The sequence below is a fragment of the Agelaius tricolor genome, unplaced genomic scaffold (assembly GCF_023055355.1).
Source record: "Agelaius tricolor isolate 1412-34295 unplaced genomic scaffold, bAgeTri1.0.p SCAF_8, whole genome shotgun sequence".
Taxonomy (NCBI): domain Eukaryota; kingdom Metazoa; phylum Chordata; class Aves; order Passeriformes; family Icteridae; genus Agelaius; species Agelaius tricolor.
The window spans coordinates 35,906,690-35,933,683 of record NW_027269268.1 but is presented as its reverse complement, the minus strand read 5'-3'; the positions used below and the strand labels follow the sequence as shown (position 1 = coordinate 35,933,683).

The following is a 26,994-nucleotide window of genomic DNA, read 5'->3' as shown; positions in this document are numbered from 1 at the left end:
AGAGCTGTGTTTGGAAAAAATTTAATTTCACTCATAAAAAATTATAAAATTATATAATAACATTAGGATATATGCTCAGCATGATATATTAATCAGAGCAAAAGTCAGAAAGATACTTGCTGAAGCTGAATTAACACATAATATCTAACTCCCAGGAAGTGACCCACACTTCTGCAAAGCCAGGTATCAAGAGTTCTCCAAATACTAGCAGAAACACAGAAATTCAAAAGGGACGTTTAATACCTTAAAAAGTGAAAAAGTTTCTGGGTGCTTCTCAGGGTCTGGTAAAAAGGGATATCACCTTGCAGAATAACATATGTACTTATTTGAGAATTTGCTGCTATATATGCAGTGACAGAGTGCAGAGCTCTCTATTTGCTATAGTTATGCACTGATGATAAATTACAAGTGAATTTATTTTTGTACAAGTGAACAATCCCAAATGTAAATGTTTATTAGAACTTCTGTTAGCCACAATCTAAGGCATTAGTTAACTTGCTATTATTGTAGCATAAGTGGCAGGTGGCTTCTATTTTACTTTTTATAGACTTGCTCTAAACATATATTTATGCTAGCTACGTTTTCATTTTAATATTTTATCCTAGATTTTCTGCTGGTCTGGTAACCAGAAACATTTCAGTAAGTGAACAGATGGAGTAGGAGTTATGCTAAGACTTTTCAGCATAGGCAAAACTTAGAAGTCTAGATTTCTATGCTTCTTGAGCAGTGGAAACAGCAAGTTCAAGAGGGAACAGACAGTGTACCAGGAGTTCCTAGGACATCCAAGCATTTCTGCACATGTTGATGGCTGAAACATTATGAAGAAGAATTCTTCAAAAGACAGAAAACAGCAAAAGAAAGAACCATGCTTCTAATAGTTTTGTGTATCTATGAATGAATATAGAAGGAGGTTCCTTGCCATATCTGAACTCTCAGGCCAGCCTTTCCTCACCACCTAGAATGCACTGGGACTAGCAGAAAAGTCTCTGCTGGCTCAGAGGTTCCCCTTTGTCCCAAGGAAGCACCTGGAACCACTCACCAAATTTTGCCTTAGAATGACATTCTCAGATCAGTAGGGTAGTAGATACCTTCAAGAGGACCAGGATGACTGGGTTTGAACATCATAAATCAGCCACAATTTTTCTCTGGCAGAACCTTTCATGAGATTTAGGAAATGTTTTGAGTGATACCACTTCAAGAAAAACTTACCTTCCTAAACAGCATTGCTCCCTTAAATTATTTTCTCATGTAAAAACACAGCTTATTGTAATCATTAGCTGTTAATAGTGTATATTTAAATGTGAAACTTCTAGTATTGTTAGCTACTAAAATGGCCCTTTGAGACCTCTTTCATTTTTTTCCTAAGTGTCACACACATTCTGTTGTACAATCCAAGTAATGAATAGTGTAATATTTTTTAACTTCACTTCCAATCTGGAATAATGAGAGAAGTTTAAAAAAAAAAATATAACCTTTGTACTCACCCCAGCCTTTGGTTTAGCTCCAGAGCTGGCTACTGAAGAGGGAGATGCTAGGTCAGGAGCATGGATATTAGAAGACAAGTTAGTCTGTGAGTGATTTACTGAAGCAACATCCACTCCACTTTCAGAACCAGATTCAACGTCCTGTAGAAAAATTTTGCAACTCTCTTTAGTAAATGTGAAATAAAATCATATTTCTGCTAAATAATGAAAATATTTAGGCAAGCTCACTTAAATATATATGCTTGCTGTATTTTTCAATGTGGTGATTTGCATTAGTTGCTGTTCTGAAATTATAAATCACTACTAACATCAAAGCTAAATGGTAGAATGCAAGGTAAGAAAAATCAGTTAAGGGATGCGGAAGTTTGGCATTTTTCTCTGATATTCAGTATTTCCTGTGTGCTCCCACCTTCTGTCTCTGCAGCACTGCAGGCTAGTGAACATCTGTAAGCCATTACGCAGACGAAATGACTTCACCCTCCAGCAGTTTATACAATTCAGAGGTACAGCTCCTCAGTTTTCTTGAATCACCAGACACTTATCACCCAAATACCATTTCTGGTTAAAATGCCCTTACTTTTAATGACACTGATTACATTCCTCTTTCTGAGAATAAAAAGAAGATATACAGTATATTTTATTGTTGAGGAAGTAAAAATTTAGCACATGCTTGATTTACTGCATAGGGTGAGGGCAAGGGATTATACTGTTTGCAGATAAATTGTGACACTGGCTATGTGTAGAACCAGCCATATGCTGTCAGGATTTTTAGATGAGGTGCAGCCTGCATGAATGCAGCTACACAGGATGCAAAAAATCTCCTGAACCCTTAATCCCAGAAAGCTCCTTGCAGACAAAGCCTCAGTTTCCTTATGCCAGGTTCCTAGAATAGGTGAAATATGAGGCAGAGTCATCTCAGGGGTTCTGCTCCTCATCTGCAAAGATTCAGCACCCTTTGATTTGTTAGTTCCTGTTAAGTTTCTGGTCTGCCAAGCCAAAGCTGCCATTTAGACAGGTGCCTATATGCCATGTACATGAGAGTGTGGTGTTCTGAAAAGCAATAGAAATCAGGGACAAGGCTGGACTCCTGGTAGGACCATGTATTTGAGTCAGATATTTCCTGCCAGTGAGTCATCTGCAATGTGAAGCACTGGGAAATGCAGCAGAGCCATGGAGCAGCCTCTGTAGCAGTCAGTTTGGCTACAGCTGCTCTCAAAAATTTCTAGTTAGCAGAGCTATGCTGCCATGGTGCAGAACTACGATCTCTGCTGCATCACCCAGGTTTTTACATCATATTCAAATGATTTCTTACTATAATATAAATATAAACCTGAACTCAATACCTATATATCTTGAAAAACAGATCTTTTGATCCTCTGGTCCACAACAATCAAAGGTTCAAAAATTCCTAGCAAATCACTGTCCATAGATAGCATATATTCCATGTTTGATGCAAGCAGTCTTTCTGCAGAGGGGCTTTGCAGCATGGGAGCAGGCACCACCTCTGATTGTCAGGCAGGGTTACTCATACACATTACCTCTGCTCCCTTTACTGCTGTAAGAAATTAGCTAAAGTGCTGGCATGGATTGGTGAGATACAGAGAACAGATGTCAACACTGTATTTCAGGTTTCCTGTGTCATCAGTGTGTTTAAGGAGATTCTGTGAGAACATTGATATTCAGTGGGAAAATGTTTAACGATGGAAAGTGAAATTATGTGATTTCCTCTAAAAATGACACATTATGTAATTTTCAGCTGCTCAAACCCAGTGAAATACAGCTTTTCTCACCTACAGACCACTCACTTAGCAATAATGAAGCCTGGCTTTCAAAGGAAAAACTCCTTGTTATTTAAAAGAGAATATCACTAACAAAAAAAAAATTATATGAATGCTAGTCTAGAGATCTTGGGGCAGTGTTTCTCAAGTTTCTTGAACTGAAAAACAGCTGCAGCACATGTGGGTGAAATTAACAAGAAGCCTGCACAAGAGTACCTTGGATCAGCCATTTCATGTTCTTCAGAGTTACATGTATAAACATTTTACAGAAAAAAAGAGAATGCATCGGTCATGTTTGTAAGCTGTACCATCCCCTTTTGAATTATTCTCAGCAAAGAATGATCCTTTTAAGTGAATAAAAAAACCCCTGCATTAAATAATTCAAGTTCTGCCCAGAATATTACTTTGAATGACTAAGGGCTTTTTTCCTTCCCCTATCAGAAAAACAAGACCTGTAGGTCAGACTTACTTTCATTCTATGTAATGTCAAATGACACATACTCATGTTCTGAGACTGGTGTGACCCTGAGCCTGTGCTGACTCTCCATTTGTAGTAGGTGATAATTAGAGAGCCAGACATTTTCTGACTCTTGTTGATCTCCTTTTGTTTTATCTGGGAGTTCTGAAGCTCTCATTTATGAGAGGATGCCAAAAGGAAATAATGGATGGCAATATTATTGCCTTCAAAACAGGTACATACATACACACAAACAAAAAAAATACAAGTCAAATTCTTCACAAAAAGAGCTTTAGTTCTAAATTAAGGAGCTGAAAAATGTGACGACTGAAAGAAAAAGGTGAAGCAAAAAGAGATTCTATTTAGAATAATAATAATAAAACTTGATTACAGGTATATGCCTCCGTTTGTATGTCGGGGTGCTGGATGGGGAAGAGCCTGCACTGAGAGCATTTTCAATATCCTGGTCAAGCTGGTCCAGTTTCATAATTAACAGCACCATTGAATCCAGTCGTGAACGATCCCGATCCTCTGTTATTTCCTATGGAACAGAAAATACAACTGTTAAATGTGAAATGGTACTCGTTGGAAAGAACAATCTTAAATTATGAAAGCTCTTTTTCTTTATTTACCAGGAAAGCACACTAAATAATGAGCAGAATTTTTTTTTTTTTAATAATGCTTTTTGTAACCATCTTACTGAGTATTGATGGAATGAACTGCTGAAAAAATATTTTATACTAATTTTTTATATACATCCATTATAGCAATTAAATTTTTTAACAGCACAATTGTTTGGAATAAATGCATCATTACCTGGATACACATACTTTCAAAACAGCTGTGGATTCTAAACAGTCCTCAAAATATTCACCCCAAATTAATTAACTTGATTGTACAAGTACAAATTGTTGAATGATGATTACAATTGATGATGATTAATCTGCGATGGAAACAGGAGACAAGTTCCAAGAGGCCATTTTCCAGCTGACAATAACCCCAACTTCTTTTCTTCATGGAACTCAGTAGTGTAACTATGTTCTGTTGATTTGTAGCAGAGATTTCTTTCTTAGTTGGAAATTCTTGATATACATGAGGTACATCCGGGTAATAGGGAACACAGCATCAGACATCCTCTGATTGGAAAGAGAGCTGGATGGGGGGGGGGGTATTCACATCACAGCCCCAAACACCTAGTTTATGTGGCTAATTTCCCTATACTCTGTAGAAAAAGGAGGCAGAGCAGGTCCTCAAAAGTGCAACTCAAAGCAAGATCTTAAATTAGATGGACTAAATAATGCTCTCAAGGAGTTCCTCGCTTTCCCTTTTATATAGAGACTTAACACAAAAGTTAGATAACTAGCCTGCCTCAGAATTCAGGACAGTGAAAACCCCTACTAGTTCTTTATGGATTTTCATAATTTGAATTTAGAAAATATGAAGTTTCATTAACTTGAGATAATATTTTTTAAATCCTTCTCAAGAAATGGATGCAAAGATGTTACAATTGCATCATTGTGCCCAAGAAGTAGGCAATTTAAGTGTCCAAATTAGCCTTTTATTTTATAGTCACTAAACTGTTTTTCAGACTATATAGAGACTTCTCTTGGTAGGATTAGCAGGATTTTCATAGACTGCTTCAAAGGCCTTGCAAAACATGAATTAGGTATTTCCTGCTAGAATTAAAGGATATGTACAGATGAAGTAGTCATATAAACCACATTCTACATGATCTTTAGGTCCAGACAGATGTGATGGTTACTTAACCAAGTCCTAGAAAAGTAGAAATACAAATCTGTCAGTCCATAGCAGAGTTTTAAACAATGTACAATGCAAAGGGTTTCTAAAAAAGCTGCTGAGTTTGCAGGAGCCTCCAATGAATTTGAACTGAGTTTAGAGTGATGGTGAAAGAATATCACCTAAAAATACCTCAGAAATCACCAAAATGGGCTAAGTTTCACTTTCTTCCAAATTGAAAATGCAATATCCCAAATGATTCATTGCCACTGCATGGATCTTCATTTTGACTGATGTTAAATTGATACCTGAGGTCTACAAATGTCAGAACAAGTGTGTACAGAAAGCCCAGTGGAGCAGCTGAGTGTCTGCTAACAGAGTAGACATGATCTGCTTTGTGACAGGGGCCATGTTCTCCATGGTGAGCAAGACTGTCGCCAGTTTACACATCCAGAGGATGCCAGTGCTGTTACTAAAATGGCTTCCTACACAGTCGCCTCGCGGTGTTTTTATTTCTATTGGTTTTGCTTGGAAATACACCACTGTAAAGGCTAATCAACCTAATATTGACACTGGAATTAAAAACCAGAAATTCACTGCAACACCACAACAAAAGAAGTGGTGGTGGCTGGGTGGGGGTTTTAAGTTTGTTGGTTTTGTGGTTGGTTTTGGTTTTGATTTTTCTCAGGCTAGAGAGATATGAGGTATTTCACTCAAAGACAAAAAAAAAAAAATTCTGGAATTTTCCCCTAGGAAATTGTTTGATTCATCCTGCCAAAATAGTATAAACTTGCTTTGTATGCAGCAGATTGAGAGTGCTGGACAAGAATCTGCTGAAATGAAGAGGTGGCAAAATATTGCTGAAAATGATACTCAGTCTTGACATAACGTGCTGGCCTTGCAGGAAAACACTGCTTTCAGAAAACAATATTATTATCATTATGGAATTTAAGTATTCTGTTTAGAAGTCCTAACTTTGTGGTTCTGGCTGATGTTCACATCAACATAAGAAAATTAACATTTTTACTGTACTTTCTGCTTTTACAACTTACTAAACACCTCTTTTGCTGGGTCACTATCAATTTGTTTATACGCAAGTCTAAGCATCATACAAAACAATTAACACATAAAATAAAAAAGGCTAATCCTGAGTTAGAAATTCATTACAACACATAGAACAAATCTTACTATAACATTAATTTATGTTTAGACAGTTTTAGCCTTGATAGTCTCCAAGGAATTTCCATGAGCTTTATAACCTTCCTATCTTTTTTGTATCTCCCTTTTGTGTATATTCTGAGATTTTATTACTGATGTATGATACGATCAATAGCCAGCAAGGTATTAGCAATAATTTGTTTTCTTTTGAAAACACAGTATTTCCTTTGCTTCCAGTTTTTTCACATTATTTCCCACTGGTAGCTATGTACCTTGCAAATTAGAATGCAAAAATATAAATTACATTTATAGAATTATACAGAAATCCTACCTTTACCATTATGAAGTCAAACCTTGGCCATTAGAAGATGTCTGATCAAAGAAAGCCCTTACAACCTTAATTTCTGCCTTAAGACATTTGCATAGGGCAATTCAGGCATGAAGAACAAATATAAACAGTAGGTCAAACTCGATATGTTATTTGTCTGGAGATTTTATTTTTAACATGTCTCCACACAAGAAGGAAATAGTTTAGGTCATGAACTGGAAAAAACAATATTTCTTTTAATCTGTATCCTCACTGGTGTGATAAAGAAGCTAATTAAATTTGAATAAATCCATATGTTTAGAACAGAAAACATTGTAACTCTTTCTAGAATGAAGGATGCTTGAATTACTTGAATTATTGCCTAAATTATAAAACCCCAAATGTTTTTACAAGGAGGAAAACAGTCTATAAGTCCTGTTGCTATCATCAGTAAACAATGTTGATAGAATGAAAATATTTTTGAGAACATGCCTGCAAATGAGATTTAGCCAGTTTTTTTAGCTTTTGTGAATTTGGAGCTCATATCATTATTGACAAGAATAACACTACATTTTCCCACTATGTACTCCCATATCTTCAAGTGCTTGTGTGTCTTTTTACTACCAAGTTGCAATGTGAGAAGACCTGGAAATTTCTGAATATAATATTCTCTACACATACTATAATTGTTATTTTAAACACTTGATGAAGAAAAACCCCTGTATGAAGGCAGCATTAAACAGAGTATCTCTAGAAAGAAGTTACTCCCTCCTTTTTATTTATGGTTTCAAGAATTTCATACCCATACTAGCAATACATTACAATTATTTTAACCAACTCAAACAGAAGAAACCAATTAAAGGGTATGACCCTAAATTTGGATTTAATACATCTATTCTGTTTTATCCAGGCATGGGAAAATGGAGCTGGATGTATTTCACTTCCTTGCTGTCTTAAACCATGTATTTCTCCAAGTGTTTTTTGCCTTCCCCCTCTAGCCACTGTTTTACATCACACACACAGTCCCTATTGCAGTCTCTTTTCCCACACACCTCTTTTGGCTGACTAGAGCTGAAGCAAAGGACACCTTTTGAAAAGGGTGTAGACTGTTAAGTGCAAAACCTGTTTTAATTTTCATAGCAAAAATTTTGTACAGAAAAAAATTGGTACTCAAAAACTAAGTTTGTGTTCTTTGATGTTACCTTCAGGGGGATTGAGTCACTCCCTCCTTCCCTGGAGGTTCTCCCTCTGAAAGCATCTGCTGATTTCCACACTGAGCAGACCCTCCCAGTGCCAGTGCAGTCCTCTGTGGTTAAGGAGGGGAGAGAATATCCCACTCAAACATTCCCCTACTAGGACCATCAGGGCACCACCTCCTTCCTGACACTCTTGAGTCAAGATGTTCATCATTGCTTTGAAACGGAAAACTTGGATTTCAGAGGAAAGATTTTTACACAATTGACAAGGCAAGCTGGAGTACCCACAAAAGAAAGAGATCATTTATGGAAAGAGCTGGCTGAGTTTTGCCTGGTATTCTTGATCTGCACCCAGCTGGACTGAGTTAAAATCTTATATTAATGCTATATATTTCAGATGGCATTAAATTACTCATTCTTGTCTTTCCTTGCTAGAAAAATCCTTCTTGAAAAAAGAGAATTTTATTATATATCACTGATTTAATCCTATAAAGGTTTCCATGGGAAGAAACAATTGAAGGATGCAAAATATGCAGTTTTGAATTTAGTCTGATGATTTTTTACTAGCAGATATGCAAATAATTTGTAATTTTCATCCTTCTACATTAAGAACTGTAGAGTTTACAAACTTTGAAAAGTACCTAAGAATTTTATCTTTTTCTAAATTTTATGCTATATTGTACCATATATCTGCCCATGACAGGGGATTTGGGACTAGAGGATCTTAAAGATCCCTTCAAACACAAACCATTCTATGATTCTGTGATTAGAGTCCTGTTCATTATGGAGGGATTGCAGGCAGAGAACATTAAAACCCATGGTAAAGCATTCTCTTCCTTTTTAACATGAGATACAAGCCTAGAAACCAGAAAAATCACAGTAAGATTACTATTATAAATAATATTTGAACTAATAGATAGAGCAGACTGAAAATGGAACCAACAACATAGGCCTACACCTGTGTACACACCAAAGGTGAGGAGACATGCTCATATATTCCTGCAGCTCTTCGTCTACACAGTCACACTTGCTGTTGAGAGAATAGCTTTTCTTCTCAAAAAGCTTCTCTTCTCATTTTCCTTGCAAGAACTTTAGATCACTGATCAGTCTTTCCAAATATAAAGTGTTCTACAGCACTAGTATACCTGTGCTTTTTCACTTCTGTTAAACACACAAATAAGTGATGTTTGCAAAAGTGAAGTCTTCAGAGGACCTTGATTTCTATGTTAGGACCTAATTTTGATTTTCACTACTGTATCCTCAGAAAAAAGTAAAAAACACAACCACATTAGAAAACCAATCTCTGAACAATATGTTGTCTCAAGAAAACCAATGCCTTTTCTACTTCTAAGCAAAAAATATGTCTCCTTCTGTAGAGCAGAGTGCTTGCAGTGATAGTGCTGCACTCTTGGAAAAAGAATAAAATATGCTGAAAAGTGACAGAGAACAAAAAATCCAAATATGCCCAAGTGGTAAATTATAGGAACAAGGAAATTTCCACACTAGAAGTGAGGTGCAGCATCTCAATTTGTCTAACTTTTTCTGAAGTCATTCAAACTCATGTGCTCTTCACAGATACTGTCTCCTGAACTTAACCCGATTTCCATTGCAAAAACTTGACATCTTTCATATTCAAAGCCAATTTAATCCAAACAAAAGCTTTCCTTTGTAGTAATTTCCTTTCTACAGCTGTTTTTTTTGCTAGACACATACACAACCCATAGACTATTTACTAATTTTAGGGGTTTTTTAGCATTCTAGTTTTCCATGTTTCATGTCAGCAGAGTAAACTGTCTAGCAGAGATGTTGTTTTAATAATGAAATTTAGCAACTTGCTATTGATGAAATGGAAAACCACTCAAAAACCTTGGTGCAAAACAATCTGAGGAATCATTGTTGCACAGCTGTGTTAACTCAGCAGGGATGGCGTGGCAGTCGCTCCTGAAGTGGCTGTTGAAGCAGAACAGCTCCGTATTAAGCTAACTCAATCAGGATGATTTTCTAGCTAATGCTCTATTAGCACAGGTAGCTATTAATGGAAAACATGCACTTCTCAGACTGCCATTCCTACACTAGAATTATACCAATTTTCCTGTAATATTAATGTAAATAAGTGGTGGCACTAGTTCCAGTAACTAAGAGAAGCAAAAACAAATGCAAAGTTAACCAACTCAAAATGGAAAATCCTGTCCAATGTAGAAACTAATTATCTTATACTTTCACTATAATTTCATAAAGTATAAATGATATATGAAATCCTGCAGTCTTTGGAGTTACACTTGATTACAGTAGCCAGTCTGATGACATCCAGCTCCCAGCAGGCATCCTTGACTTTGCATCATACCAGGATTAAGACTACAGAAATTTGCCGAAATCAAATTCCATAGAGACATAGAGCACAATATGAATGTAATTTCTGTTCACTGGGTGGAAAGAAGTATCAGTAAACATAATGTAATTAATCATGCTCTTTCCAGCATAAACAAATTCGGTTACTTTTGAGCTTTGTTTTTCTTGATATTCTCTAAATTAGCATTGTAATTATTCTAAAATCATCTTTTATGACTATAATTTAATGATTATGACTTACAAAGTAAGCAAAAAATCATATCTTTACCTTTATTGGACCCTATTTCTGTTTGCTGTGAGTGGAAAGACTCCTCTGTGAAGAATATTTTAACAGTAATCTGAACACTAATTATTAGACTGGAGAAACACTGTAATTAAATAGAAATGTGATGTGAATGTGAGTGATAGATAACTGATGGTACATTTTTTTATTATTGAAAAAGTATCTCAGATCTAGAAATTTTGTGCAAAAATCAGCAAGAAAATGCTTCAGTGATCTTGTTTCTTTTCTATTATACTATAAATCAAGGACTGAAACAAGGAAAAATAGAGACCATTCTATTAATCAGCAATTAAATCAGCATCAGTGACATGAAACTTAGCTTTGATACATCTTTGTTGGCATGTGTTACACATACACCAATAAGTGAATGGTACTTACACTTTATATGTCTTTATAATTCAGTGCATTTCAAACATGGAAGTGAGGAATTGTTTACAAATGGACAGCAAACCAAATAGTTTCTGTTTTGCACTGCACTGAACACAGCACAAAGGGAGCAGAGGAAGAAGAACAAATACAAAGCCTAGTTTGTCCTCCAGTTTACCAGTGAAAACATAGAATCTAGGAAATGCTTGGTATCTATGTAAACTCTATTACTGATACTCTACCCTGAAATACCTGAAGACAGAGCAAGACTAGTACTGAGCAGCCTCTTAAAACAATTCCAACTCTTTCCACAATTGCAATGGACTTTGAATCAGGCCTAATACAGACATGAGAATTAAAAGAAATCTCTGCACATTCTAAATAGGTGAGAAATAGGAGTTCTTGTCCTAAATGGTTTTCATGCCACCCTAGTAAATGAAGAGTTTTGAGAATACAGGTTGCACTGTCAACTCTGTCTTTTTAGGTAAGATATCTTTTCATTCATATGATTGTGACATCAATAAATGAAAAAAAACAGCCTATTAAAATACATAACACAATGCCCCTGTTAACCATACCTTAAAAATTTGATTATTAACAATACTCATACTTTAACAATAGGGTCCAATATTATTCATGTGTGGGAGTGTGTGGGGGTGAGGTGAAGGGGAAGATTCACCACTGAGTGTTTCAAGTTCAGTTAACACATTACAGAAAATTTCCTTTATTCACTTTTCTTTGTCCTATAAAAATTTCATAAAAAATTCTTCATACAAGAGGAATGGGTTTAGCTGGTTACTTAACCAGAGAGATTGGTCGGCTCATTATTAGGAGTTGATTGAGAATTTTTATACCTTGAATGATAAAATGCAGGAAGATTTTGTCATAGCCTGCAACATATTGAAATCAGGCCAGTGCTTATGTAAGTTAATTAGCTATCTAAGTAGAAACAGAAAAGTTTGCATTTATCCTTCTGGTTTTAGTAAGCTTGCTCAGGTTAGCATTTTACATGAGAGATTCACTAGGTTTCTGTGCCAAACATAACATTTTCCAATACATCTCATATCTAGAGGAGGCCATGAGAAGAAAAAAAGGAATCAAGGAAAGCTAAGATATGGTGCATTCAACAAGGAATCTTTTCCTCCCTGTACCCTGAAGCATGACTAGATTATGAACACCTCTGTAAAGAGGCAAAAAATAAAAAATGGAACTGCACAGTTGGTGGTAAAAAAATAAGGAGGGGATAAGTTCTTGTATGGAAATCTAGAAGATATAGAAAGGTATATACCACCATATTGAATCTCAGGGAGCTGAAGCAATCTTGTGTCTGAAGGGACACACAAGATCAAGGAAGAAAAAGTATCAAACTAGGTACATAAGACCTACTTTAATGTGCCACCAGTTAATCTGCTCTACTGTAGAAAGGACCAACTTTGTTCAGTGGGAAAAGTATCAAAGCATAAAAATCAAAACCCATAACACTCAGCACTCAGCGCTCTCCCTTCTTTCAGGTGAGAAGCAGAAATTATTGTCTTAGATGGTTAAAATGCCTAAATGTGTTAAGAGTTATATTAAGAATGGAGCCTAAAAGAGGTGAGTCTATGTGATGAAATGGGGGGTGTTCTATGTATGGCAAGATGAGATTATGATCCTATTGTCAAGGTGGAAAAAATGTAAGACATAATTTGGGGTGGTTGTTTTGTTTAGTTCTTTGTTGTGCTGCAAAACTTTCGTGCACTCCTGTGTAGAGAGACAGTTGTTTCCATGCAGAGCTGTTTGGAAATATTTTTAAATATTTTGGTGCTACATCTGGTTAATTTGATCCAAAAACAAAGCACTAACTGAAGATTTTTATAAATGCATGTAAGAGACCTAGGAGAATTGTTAAAAGAATTTCTTATTGTGGCAAATGTAGCAATTTATGATAAAGGTTGTTGCAAACTTGCAGAAGTTATAGCACAGTTGTGTTTTCCTTGTGCAGACATTTCATAACATATAGAGTAGATGAGAATTTAAACTTTTCTGTAATAACTGAATTTGTTTAGAAACAGTGAACTTCAAAATAGCACTGTTTCTTTCAGAGGCAGAATGTTTTCTGCCACAAAACCACCATAACAGATTCTCAGAATGCTACTTACCCTTGCATATGACCTTGAATGACACAATTGGTTTAGTTAGAATCAGAGAATAATTTTGCTTGGAAAAGACTATTAAGATCATTAAGTCCAACTATAAACCCAACCCCTTCAAGTCCACCACTAAACCATGTCCCTAAGTGCCACATCTTCACATCCTTTATATATCTCCAGGGATGGTGACACAAACACCTAAGTAAGCATACAGCATATTGAGGGGAAAGACAAGAATCTGAGAAAAATACATCCTTTATCCATAAAGTACATGTGTCACTAGAACTAAGAGGGATGAGAAAACAACAGGAAAAATAAACCCCAAACATAGAGGAGTGAGTGAGGTCTCTTGAATCCCCTAAGCTACTTCAGGTTACTCTGCTTATTCTCCGAGATACCGAATATCAGGCAAAGGCAACATTCACATAAGCCAGACATTATTCTGCACTTTTATCAGAATATTCAGAGTTTCATACTCTTAGGTTATAAGCATCCTGGGTGTATGAGATTACAGAGCTGTAAATTATTGCTATGAGGCACTGAAAATCAACCCACTCTCTTATTGCCAGACAAACTCTAGTGGATGTTTGCTACTGTATAGTAAATCCTCTATAAAATCTTATAGTAGACTAAAAATATACTTTCACCTTACATGATATTGATAACAATTTAGTATTTCAAAAATCAGAGGTGATCAGAAAATAAGTCCTTAGCAACTTTGAATTTTGGTCTGTTTATAGCTGTACTCCAAATTCAGTTTTAAAAAGTAGATATCTAAATCATTATCTGATACAAGTCATGGTTACATGGTTACTTTAATTTTCCCCAAATTCCTGGTTCTAACAAACTCCTGTTCTCTCATCTATTTGCCCAACCTATCACTTAGCTTTCCTTGTATCAGTACTTGTTTCCAGAAAGTTCCAGAAAGCGACTGGGGGTACAGCTGAACACAGTCCCTGGGAAAGGTGTAGTGCCTATCAGGGTCTCCTGTGCAACCCCAAAATATCAGTACTGGCCAAGGAAGACTAAAAAAGGCAGGACAAAAAGTTGTACTGACTTTTATTTTTTCTTGCAAAAAGCTTGTAATTAAATTGCGAAGTGCAAAGTGATTACTTAACTGTAATCTTGTTTTTTGCTGGTGCGGTTAAGCTGATTTTACAGATATTGTAGGGTCTTGACATCTTCTCAAATGTTTTTCTTCAGTATACCAAAACAAAGAACTTAGGGAGTGTGTACATTAGTAACTTGCTGAGGGTCTGAAAGAGAGGTGAATTGTCAAAAAGCAGCAGCAAACTGCTGTTCTCTGTCTCTTAATTCACCCATTTATTCTTTAGCTTTGCTGGCCTATGAAGCTGAAGAAATTCCAGAAATTTTTTTTTATGTCAGACGTTTGTAAGAGAACATGATAGCATGAGAAAAACCCTTGCTAATCTTGTATATTCAGAGGAAGAAATTTCAGTGCTTTGTTTTCTTGGGAAAGAGCTCGGGTTTTCCCATGTGAAAATTGGATTGTCTCAGTGACAATCACCTTCTTACTAAATTACTTCTGCACAGTGAGATTTAAACTAAGGTTACTTTTGTATCACAATTCACTGCACACTGATATTTATGAGAGCTTTAATTGGCTACTGATGAAGTGGTAGCAAAACTCTGGATCTTGAATGGGGATAACATTTTAGTTTGTGAATAAGACATTCAGGTTTGGGTTAATGCCCAATAAACTTGAATGTTCAGAACTTGCCTCAATAAAAGGGTTTCAACAAAAGGATTGCAAAATTAGATGTTCATATCAGACTTAGTTTAACTACATGAAAGGTTAGTCACAAACAAAACAAGCCCCCCAAAACTGGGATTGGGATCAAACATGTCGGGAGTGGAAATGTTGATCAAGGAAATTGTTATTGCTTTTCAGCCACATTTAGACAGAATCCAGATAGCTCAAAAAAAAAAAAAAAAATCATTGAAAAGCAAGTTTGCTCTCACACTTTGAATTCTTAGCAAATAGTAATGAATGATAATTAGAGGTTTTGAGAAAAATACAGAATCAAAGGAAGCTGAATCACCCTTTGTATGTCACACACCATATCTTACAATTAAGATGTTTCCTAAAATAAATAAACAAGATGCTGTAGTCACGCAAGCTTTTCTAAAATTCTACAACAATTACTGCATCATCTCTGCAGAGATGATTCTGAAGAGCAGATAATGGCCCAAATTTAGTTAAAAAATACCAAAACTCCCTTGTTTACCTCAGAGACCCCTTAATAGCATCTGTCTTCTGGATATTGTTGTCTGAAATTCATCAAAGCTAAGTGACCATGTGGTAAGCGGTTGACTGGAATTTTGGAGAAGTCTGTGGTTCAGACAAGGAATTCCGCTTTTCTTTATAATATATTCAGCTATTTCATGTATGCCTTTGAAATATGTTTATGCACACTGGAATTATTCTAGCTATTAGATGTTACTCAAGGGGACTGATCTGTGCACAGTGCCCAGCATTGAGAGCTTGCTCAGACACACACACCCTGGCCTGTAGACTACAGCCTTGAGGAGCCTTTAGGGTTCACTCTCCATTCACATCAAAGGAGAGAACCCATGTAACACAGAACCAAAAGACAAAGCTAGTCTGAAAGCCTCATTCTTCTGCCACTACCTTTTTGAATCCTTGAATTCATTCTCCCCTAAAAGTGTGAGGCTTATACGTTTCTGTCATTCATTTTAAGTACTCATTTTCCTTTTTCATTTCTATCCTAAATCCTCAGGAGGATCCTAAATCCCCAAAGTTGCACCACATAATTGCTACTTCAGCAATTTTTCCATAGATGTTTCAATGAATACATTTTGTATTATAATTTTTAACATTCACTGTTTTTTTCAGCAGTAAATTCAGCTTCTCAAGACTAGTGACTATTTTAATCTGAAATCATCAACGCTAACTGCTTGAAATATTACACAATAATAAATATTACACATACCCTGTTCATGAGCTAACAACAGAAAGTCATAGAATCATAAAATATACAACTGGAATTGATCTTGAAATGTCATGTCATCTGTCTTTCAATGACAAGGCTATCATACTTGATATATAGTTTTTCAGCTCTGCTTACAAACCACCAAAACTGACTCAAGCAAAAAAGTCTTATTCCAGTGTTGCCTTCCTTAGTACTAAAAGCTTAATTCTAACATGGAATTACAACCTTTCTCTAGCTTGAACTTATCAATTCCTATTTTTATCAATTTTTGTTCTGCATGGAAATGCAGAACCTAAAAAATTTATTCTCCTTGGAAATGATATTGAGTTCCCTCCATCCTCACATTCGGGTGCATTCCTTTCCCTCTACAATGCAAGTGCAGGGGCATTCTTCCATCTCTGGCCATTCTCACATCAATTCTTTAGTGCCTCTTGGACTCTCCTCCTGAAGAGCAACTTGCAAAACCCTCCGCCTTCTGATGTAAAAAGCACATCTCTAGGAGTAGAAAAGCACACTATTCTCAGGGCATTCTTCTCTTGTGACAGCAAATAAATGTCAGTTGAAGCCATTTCACCTCACAGCATTAATGAGGTCAAAACTGCTGGCAGCTGACTGAGACATGCAGGTAGCAACAAGCAGGTGAGATGAATGATTGATTGCCAGGAATGACTCTGATATAGCCAAACTTTCTTTGGAGAGAAGTTCTACAGGCTGCATCCATGGAGGCTTTCAAGATCCAACTGGATAAAGTTCAGAGAAACCTGGTCTGATCTCAAATCTATTCCTGCTTCAGTAGACTCCTCCTGAGGACCCTTCCAACCAGATACTAGGGTTGTCTTGAATTTTTTCATTTCTGGATGGAAATTAATTATTATCTACAGAAATTACTGGTGAAATCAGGTTGGGTAGAAAGTATTGTAACTGAATGCAGCTAAGCATTTTGCTCAGTGATTTACCTCTTTATTCCACTTAGCGCTTGTATTGCTGTTGGATAGATATTGCTGCTTTTGCTTATGGCCTTCACACACAGGGTATACTTGCCAGTCATACCCTGGAGCCATTCCTTCCAGCAAATGAATTATACTACATTATATGACAAATAATCTTATTTGGAAGATAAGAAAAATACCTTCAAAACCAAATAGAATGCTATAGTCTTTTTAAAAGCACCCATAATTTATGGTGACTAAAGTGAAAATTCAGCACCAATAGCATTCCTTGGGGTTATCACCTTATTATTTTCTTTCCCAACATAGCTCAGATATGATCAGTATTATGTGACATATACTAGGACTGTTTGATGATTTTCACTTTCTCTGTCACCAGTAACCAAAACATATGACTCCAAATTGTATGCACCAGAATTAGAAGGAAAACTCAGATTTTCTTACTATAAAATCTGAAAATATCTCACATGGATGTATTGAGTTGAGGAAAAGATATTAAAGGAAAATAACCATGTAAGTAATATTGATGTGACAAATTATTGTGTATCATACCTAAGGTCTTAACCTGTATCTGAAAAGCATAGGCTGTGTTAACACTGTCAATCAAGGGAGTAATGAGGAGCAACTGCAGTAAATGACAGCCTGAGCTGAAACCTGAGCCCCTACCCCCAGGGAGAAGTTAACTAGAGATGCCCTACCTGGGCTTGAGTCCAGCTGAGACCTGGTCGTGGCCACAGCTTTTTCCTTTTTCTTCTTGTCTCTGACATTTTCATCCAGGCTGCAGCAGGTAATGGCATTAGTGCTCAGCTCTGACAGCCTGGAGGAAGGAAAAGCATTGTGCCCTGCTCTGGACCCAGCTGGGAGCTGAGTTCTTCCCTCCCAGCTCAGCCTACAGCCCCTCTACATGCCTGCACATCTCTCTGTTGTTTGGTGAGCTGATGACTGACAGCTTCCTTTCACAGCTGCTGTCTCCCAGGAATAGAGCAGCAGAAGTGCCTGCAGCTCAGGAAGGCCATGCTGCTCAAACTGGGTTCAGTCGATCAGTGTCAGTGTGTCTGTCCACAAAGGAAGCAGCAGATGGTGATTAGGAGCTGAGCAATTTGAATGGGAGGTGAGGTTGATTACAAGTTCTAGTTTTGACTAACACCCAACATATTTATATTGTAAATATGCCCACAGCACTGCAGGAGATAAACATACACACACGCACACAAACACTTCTTATACTGGCATATAAGAGATGGAAAAATAGATTCAGATGTCAATGTTATTTCCGAGTGTGACTTTACCAAGTCAAATAGAAGGTTTGAGTTCAAGAGTTATCACAAAGAGGCAATAAAATAAAAAAGATAAACGTATCTGGGCCAGGATTAAATCACATATTTTAAGCAATGTTCAACAAACTTGGATTCCATTCCAAACTCTTCTCCAAAACAGTTACTGGGATAAACTCAGTTTTATGAGGCCTAATAGAAAGTAACATTCAACACAGGAAGATAAAAAAAGAATATCAAATACATAATTTTGGGTTTTCTGTTATTCTTCACAAGTTGCCTGACGTTTTCTGTGATCAATGAAGTGTTAAAATGTTCAGATATGAACATCAAAGAGCAAGGGATATTTTAAAAATAGTGAACATTACTGGTTTGAGTAGGTATCCAATAAGACTGTTAGCTTGAATATGTTGCAGGGGAAGTTTAGTTTATTCTTCTAGATTTAGTTGTATCTGTTTGGAAAACTCAGCATTGTGTGATTGCCATGTCTAATGGTATGAAAGCCATATCAACAGTTCAACTCAAGAGAAGTAAATAAATAAAAATACATATTCTTTTCAGGCATTTTCAGAAATTCTAGATGGCCCATAGTGTAGTTCACCCATGCTTCAGGCCAGTAGAAAAAAAATCTTTAACATCTCCTACTGAAATGAGCCCACCTGACTAAGAAAATCCTTAAAGATCCACATGGTCTGGCTGAAGGGCCAGTTGGGCTAGGAGTAACTTTGATTGCAAAAGCTCTAAGACTAATAGGCAGTGAATCACAAATTGTGGCTTTCTAATTCAACCTTCCTACCCTCAAGTGAATTCCACAACAATGTTCTTCTTTTGAAGGAAGAGATCCCAAATGTAAGGAGAATTGCACAATGAACTTCCCTTTCAGTTTGAAATACAAAAGAGTTTCTGCAAAATAAATGCTTCTCATGAAGCAGATCACTATTAAAATCTCAAAATTTCAAGAGCACGGTTTTCAACATGCTGAAGGAAAATCTTTTTTCTATTTTTACTTTGCTTCCTTGTATCTTTGAGTTATATGTGCTAGGAAAAGTCTGTATTGTGTCATTGAGAGTATTACTGTCATTTGTGGTTTATTAGTAATTTCATTATCTAATTGCAGAAAGATTTAAGCAGAAAAATTTTGTTCTGAGAAGCGCTGCCAATTTTCAAAGGCAACTAGAGGACTGAGGGAAACATGGAGACTGAGAAGGACAGGTTGGTCAGCATTGTCCACAGATGGACAATGCTGGGCTGGGTATAAACATGGGCATTGTGGGCACAGGAGGAAAACTCTTCCCAGGTCCAATATGCAAGATGTGTTCCTAAGTTAGTGTCTGATTGAAACCTCAGCTGATTAAAAACTGAGTGGAAAATCAGTGAGTAAATCAGTGACCAGGGTATTTAATGAAATATTTAGGCTTCTGCAGTATTACTTATGTTTCAAGCACTGCAAAAAGTTCCTGTAACTAAAAAAGGATGAGACAGATTATAGTAGATCTTAGAACTGATGGAAGTAAAGGATGTAAAAATATTTTCTCTGCTGTTTATGAGCATTATGGGAAAGGCCCTTACTAGCTATTTGAAATCCAAATACACAGCTTCCAAGGATTTGTAATATTATAGTTTCAGATCTTTAGGGGGCTTATATAGTGTTAGCATTAAATAAGAATTATGGCACTATAGAAATTTAAAGCATTTAGAGACTGGTGCTATGTAAAAGTGGTGACACTATTGTAATTCTGGGCTTAGCAGTAATATTAAGAACTATGTCTCCTGGCCCTTAACTATTTAATTTAAGAGTATGATACCCTAATTATCTTATAATATTAAAGTGTAAGATGGTAAGAAGGATTTTTTTTTGCTTTAACTATGAAGCGAGATTTAAAAGTCCAGCAGTTTACCTGGTCTGATTTTCACAAATCCTCAGCCTTTGTTTGAACTGCATTTTCAGTAGTTCAACCCTTCAAGTCAATAGAAAAATAATTTGCTTTCCATTTCCTCCCCATTAGTGCTACTGAAATTAGTGAGACTAGTCACTGAATATGAGCTGGTGAATTAAATTCAAGTTTGTGGAATCTAGGTACTGACAATGGAGATATTATCATGATCAGACACACAACAGCTATTTGTAGAACTAATTCAGTGACTGTTGGTAAGCTGAATTACCAAAGAATAATGAAGAATTGCCATGGGGTAGGAAGCAGCCTGTATACATTAGAGTTTCCCATCTGCATATTCCAGCTTAGGTAGATTGCAGTAAAGTAAAATGCACTTAAAATATTAAATATTTTAAGCAAAATTTTATGTTCATATATCCTTAAATGTCAAAGTCTGGATAGTATTTTGCCTTTATAATTATATTTGCATGGAAATGTCTGATCATTCTGTTTTTCAGTATCTTAACATGCACAAGCACATGCCATTGTAATTATTAAGCTTTTTTTAAAGTAAGACAAAGATGATATTTACATACTTTTATTTCAGCTGGATTTTTCCAGGTGACTCATAGCCTTTTGAAGATATGTAATAGACAGCCTAGGGTATATCACTGTCTGCTTCCACATGCAGAAAAGAAGACAGGATGCAGTCACAATAGCCTGTGTTACCAAAAGTTATACAGCCACCATAGAATGGAGTATACACATTTGTTTAAAAATATACCCTAAATGGAAGCAGTTATATATTTTTTTAGCTTTTCCTTTATCATAAAATAATGTTTTGTTGCTAATAAGTTGAAATGCCCCTCTTAATTTTAGAATTATTCCCTTACTTTTTTGGGTTAAAAACTGACTGATCTTACTATGATTTACACCTCAGAGAAATGAATATTAGAAGACTCCCAGTGCAACATAGTGACCCTTGGTGATATTTCTTGGACAGATTTTTTTTTCAAACATACATGTACATATATCTCCTACTCTGTACTTAAAGGTGCAAAAGTAACACTATACATTTTTGTGAAAAGTATATCTACTGGTTGGATCTTTGAAAATTGCTTAAGCCAGGAGAGCAATACTTTTTCTATACCTATTATTTCTACATATATCCATAAGGTAAAAAATAGCCATCATTTCCAGTAAATGTGGTGAGGAATTAAAGAAATGGATACATTCTTGACTGAAGCTGTACTGACTTAAAAAATAATACTTCTTTTCTATTTAATAGAACATTGACATTACTATCTTAATATTTCTCTTATATTCCCCTATATAAAATAACCACAGAGCTGTTATGGTTATTTACCCTTCACAAAGCTAGAAATAACATTTGCTACACTTTTAAAGAACCATTTTAGATGTGAGGTTTCTTAATATTAAAAGAAGTAAGTACTGTCACTATATTTTGTGACAAAAACATAAAACATCTTTAAAGGTCAGCATAGCTTTTGCATGAAATATGTCTGCAGAGAAAAAAAAAATGTTTGAGAAGGGAGAATAAGACTTTTGGAATAGTTAACTGCAGAACAGCTGGCACAGATTAGCATATGTCCTCATACAATCAAAATGTTTCTATTAGAGAACTTGAGATAACCAGCTTGAGAGTGTTTAAGTACTCTCCAGTATTTTTTTCCTCTGAATTTAATCAAGCATTATCTCATGAGGTATGACTGCATTATCCCAGAGGAATTAAAGAATTACCAAACCTACACTGTTATATATATATATTTAATATCAGGTTATTTGGCTTGATATTTATCTTGGTATAAGCCAACTTTTACTGACTTAACACACCATGACAAAATCAGCTCAGGGGAAGAAGGAAACACATGAAAACTCTGGCTACTGATTCACTAGTGAGGCCAAAAGAGTGAAACTAGAGTCTCAGAAACACACAGCAGAAATACATGTCTGCAGAAAGGACCTGACTCAGGCCACAGCCAGCCCTGAGACCAGCTGTAGTGAATTTCTAGGCCACCACCAGCTGGCCTCCCCAAGGAAGAGCTGCACTGAGAACACTCTGGAGTTCAAATGTATTCAAAGCATCTGATGGTGAGTGGGGCTGGTGATTGCTCAATTTGAAGAGTAGGACATTTGTAATCTAAAAGTATTTCTTCCTGTACAGAAAGTTAATGTTGAAATGAATGTCACTACTATCAAACACATCCTTCTTCATAGGGGAGAAAGGAAAAAGTATAATTGTTACAGAATTTCCAGTAAAATTGGAACTGCAGTTCCATCACTGTTTTAGTTAAATCCTGCTTCCTCTGACTCATGACAATATGAGACATAAATGACAATGTGGCTGTTTCACTAAGTCATTAACAGTTTATTAAAAGGAGTAAAATACCATTTGGCTCTTCTTTGTTTAAAACATGAGATGATAAATATTATTATCAGGCTTAGGCAACTTGATGACTATTGAAAAAAATCTATTTTTTAGAAATAGATTATGAAATAACCCTGTGAAATAACCCACGTTTTACCCACATTTTGCTAGCAACAAAATTAGGATGTCACCAATCTGATTTGCATCCTTCTGCTATGTTTATCACCCAGGGCAAACTGGAAAAGTCTTTTCATTCTACAACTTTATTTTTCTCATGTCCAGGGCACAGTTGCTCTGCAGATGTTTATGCTTAAGAAAAAAAATATCTCTAAATGTGCAATTAAATTGAATTTTTATATTGATACGACCTCAAAAAAGGCTGAGTATTTATATTATTTCTGAAAAGAAGAAAGACATATAGAGAGCTGAAAGGAGCTGCTCATGCAGAGAATGACAGAAAAAGGCATTGGAAAATGCAGTTTCCTCAAGTTACTGTATGAAGACCTCAGAGAGGCAGAAAGCACATGCGAGTAAGTAAGGGCACACCGGTAAGATATTTTACATGGAACTGCTAAATTTAATCTGATTTTAAAGCACAGGCACTGTAAAAACAGGAGACGTGTCCTCACTGGGAACAAACCATGAGGTTTAATACAGAATAGAAGGAAGTGCAACAAGTTATACTGCAGCTCTAAAAGATGTTAAGGCTCCTGGTATGTATCTCAGATAATTGCAAAGTTCTTATTACAACACTTCTTTTCATCTTTAATACAGCTAAACTCACATTACACGTCAAGGGAAATTATTAACTCCATTTTAAAGATGTGAAAATGACAGGCAAGACAAGTATTTTCCCAAGGCTAAAGAAGAACTTGACCTAAGTAATAGTGATGAGTACCCCTCTGTTTTGAACCCTGTTTCTCTGATCCACGCATGGAGTTGTAATATTTGAAAGTGTATTTAATGCTCTGGTCAGTGAGGTAATGACTGTGTCTGCTATGATTTTGACTGCTGGGGATGTTTCATTACTGCTTTTTATGTTTCAGGCTCAGTTCTGACAGTGCAATCAAATTGGAAAAAAATATAAATCAGAAGGGTCTTTTTTGTATTTATTGAATACATGTATTGTCTTGCTACATTTAACAAGAGAAGTTTGTTTTTTTCATGTTTTCCCCTGCTCCCTTTATCTCTAGAGATTTCCAAAGCAACTCTGTTTAGCTCTATGTTTATCAGATTTTTTTTTCTCCTTTTCCTCTCTGAGACAGGAAACTGAGGGTTTTGACCTCATCTGCATCTTTCCCAGTGTCAGGAGGTGGCCTGTTCAAAAAGATTCCATGACACTGATCTCTTTCTGATTTATCAGATAGCTAGGTCAATAAATAGGTCTCTACTGCTTTTTCCACAGCTGTAAAATAACCAGTGGAGTCCTCTGAGAGCTAATTATCAAATCGTTTGAGTTTTTCTTTTAAGGAACAAGCGTTATCTTTCTGGTTAGTAAATTCCATTGCAGTGTACTTTAGCAAAGACTGCCTAAATTGTAGGAACTCTGGCTTACATGAGGCAGCTCATTTTAATAAAATGCTAAGATCAGTCTTAATAAATTTTTCTATGTCCTTTTATCAATATATATTGTCATAACCATGAAACTTTTACTTGTTGAAACTGGAGATCCATTCCTTCTTAATAAATTTTTCTCTGTCCTTCTATCAGTATATGTTGCCATAGTCACAAAACCCTTTCACTGTTTATACACAGATTGTAGACCATTTGTCATACCCAATGAATCCAGCAAATGACAAAGAATAGGATTCTTCTGTATGACTTATGTTAATGGGAATGGTCAAGGTATGGTAGTAGGCAATAAATGGGCACGATTCAGATTTTTAATTTTTTGTCCATATCCTCCTCACCAATATACAGTTTTTGTGCTGCTGTGGCTAGAAGCCATGTTCTGTCCAGGCAAGGTGGACATTTGACATTAGATATACAACCCATCTGAAATATCTCCTTCACTGCCCAGAAGGCATATTTTCTGACTCTCTCTTAAAGGAAATGTGGAAGGCTCCAGCAACTGCCAAGACAACTCTTAAAATATCTGGCAGAAGTAATCATAGCACTCCTAAAAGATCATATCATAGAATCATTGAATGGTTTGGGTTGGAAGGGACCTTAAGGATCATCCAGTTCCAACTCCTTGCCATGGGCAGGGACACCTTCCACTGGAACCATCTGCTCAAAGCCACGTCCAACCTGACCTTGAACACCTCCAGGGATGGGGAGTCCACAGCCTCTCTAGGCAACCTCTTCCAGTACCTCATCAACCTTATATTAAAGAATTTCTTTCTAATGCCCAATCTACACCTACACTCTTTAAATTTAAATCCACTCCTCTTGTACTATCACTACATGTTCTTGTAAAATATCTGCCTCCATCTTCCCTGCACATCCCCTTCAAGTACTGAAAGGGTGCTACAGGGTCTCCATGGTGCCTTCTCTTCTCCAGGCTGAACAGTCCCAGCCCTCTCAGCCTGTCTTCACAGCAGGTGTTTCAGACCTCTGAGAATTTTCTTGGCTTCCTCTGAACATGCTCCATGTCCTTCTTATTTTGGGAATATTTATGTTGCATCCAGAACTGGATGCAGTACTCCAGGGGGATATCTCATGGGAGTGGAGTAGAGGGGGACAATCTCCTCCCTTGACCTGCTGGTCACACTTTTGATGCAGCCCAGGACACAGTTGGATTTCTAGCCTGCAAGTGCTCATTGCTGGCTCATGTTGAGCTTCTTACCCACCAGTGCTCCTAAGTCCTCCTCAGGGCTGGTCTCGATCCATCCTCTAAATTTGTGCTTGTGATTGTCCTGACCCAGGTTCAGGACCTAAGTTTCTGGCTACAAAAGGTCAGTCAATAGGCTGAAACTTGGAAAAAAAATCTCCAGAACACATCCAAACTATCTTTCTACTGTCTTTGTGATAGTTTATGTACATTATTTCAACTGACATATTCCTTTTATAAGTTACATATTTAATATTATTCTACTGACTACCTAAAATATGCATAATAACAAAATAATTATTTTGCCTGAATGTTATGTTCTTAAAGCCCATTGAATATTGGAATTCGAGGAACTGCCAGCTCTAACACCAGCTCTGCTTTTGACTGAGAATATGCAATTTCTCTTGTTCTATTTATTCATACTTGTACTGATATCGTTATCAGGAACTCTTCTTCCAGACTGCTAAATTTTCCTTATATTCCCTAAGCAACAAATCAAAAAATTCAGGGTTTTTACTGGAAATTATATGAAAACTATCATACTCTGTTTTTAACAAAAAGCTTCTAAAAAGAATATTTCTTGCAATTCTTATGCTGCCTTTTAAAACACAAATAATATACAGATGGATATCATTTATACAGAACAGAAAAAAATAGAACAAGTGACCACTTATCTTAGTTCCCTACAGAATACTTGAAGTGATAAAATCACAACTGTTGCATATGTGCAACAACTGTTGCACATACTGCCAAAAATGATCAAAAAACCACTGCCACATAATATGTGTGCATACAACTTGGATACTCACAGAGAAAGGCAAAGTATTATGCTTTGGTCATGGTAGGAAAGAAAAATCTCACTATTTGTCATGGAGTAATGGGAATCACTCAAGCAGAGGATGAACAACAATGTTATCAAGTAGATGCCATAGATTCCTCTTGACACAGATCCTCCTCATGCATTACTGAGTTAAGTCACACTCCACACTTTCTCTGCCTGCTGAAACTGTGGCCTGGGTGTAAATCCCACTTGATGTCAAATGAGAAGGAGCAATTCAAATTAGACAAATAGCCCAAATTCAAAATACCCACTAAAAACTACACTATACTATTACAGAGTCCTACACACAACAGTTTTTCTCTGTCTGTACTGAATTAAATTTCAAATTGAATCAAAGAGCTGTATACCAATGAATGAAATGTTAGGCTCCCCCACAGTAAACAAATAAAGATTCATCAAATACATTGTGCACAAACATTTCCTTTGCATTTTTGATTAGTACAGCCCCACTCAATGCACCTCCAACTGCCTTGGGATGACCAGAGAGTACAGTGATTTCTAGCTGCTAAATTTCTCTTTTGTCTTGAAGAATTAGCAACAGTACCAGGGAGAAAACCACCCCTATTTTCAGTTCTCTTAACACTTGGTCTTTAATAATCCCACAAGCCATTTTTGGTGAAGAACATGTTCCAAGAGGGAAGAAATCCGTTCATTCTGTTTTAGTCTGCTTGTACACT

General features: G+C 36.3%; 1 protein-coding gene across 2 annotated transcripts in view; it reads right to left on the bottom strand.

Moving 5' to 3' along the window:
* The window catches only part of DLC1 (DLC1 Rho GTPase activating protein), a 215,364-nt gene that overhangs the window by 159,438 nt on the left and 28,932 nt on the right, over nucleotides 1–26,994 (bottom strand). For both annotated transcript variants that reach the window (XM_071432311.1, XM_071432310.1), the window contains 2 exons: nucleotides 4,111–4,260; nucleotides 1,485–1,625 (listed from right to left, as the gene is read on the bottom strand). In XM_071432311.1, the coding sequence (XP_071288412.1) occupies nucleotides 1,485–1,625; nucleotides 4,111–4,260 (291 nt within the window). The remainder of the gene's footprint in view (nucleotides 1–1,484; nucleotides 1,626–4,110; nucleotides 4,261–26,994) is intronic.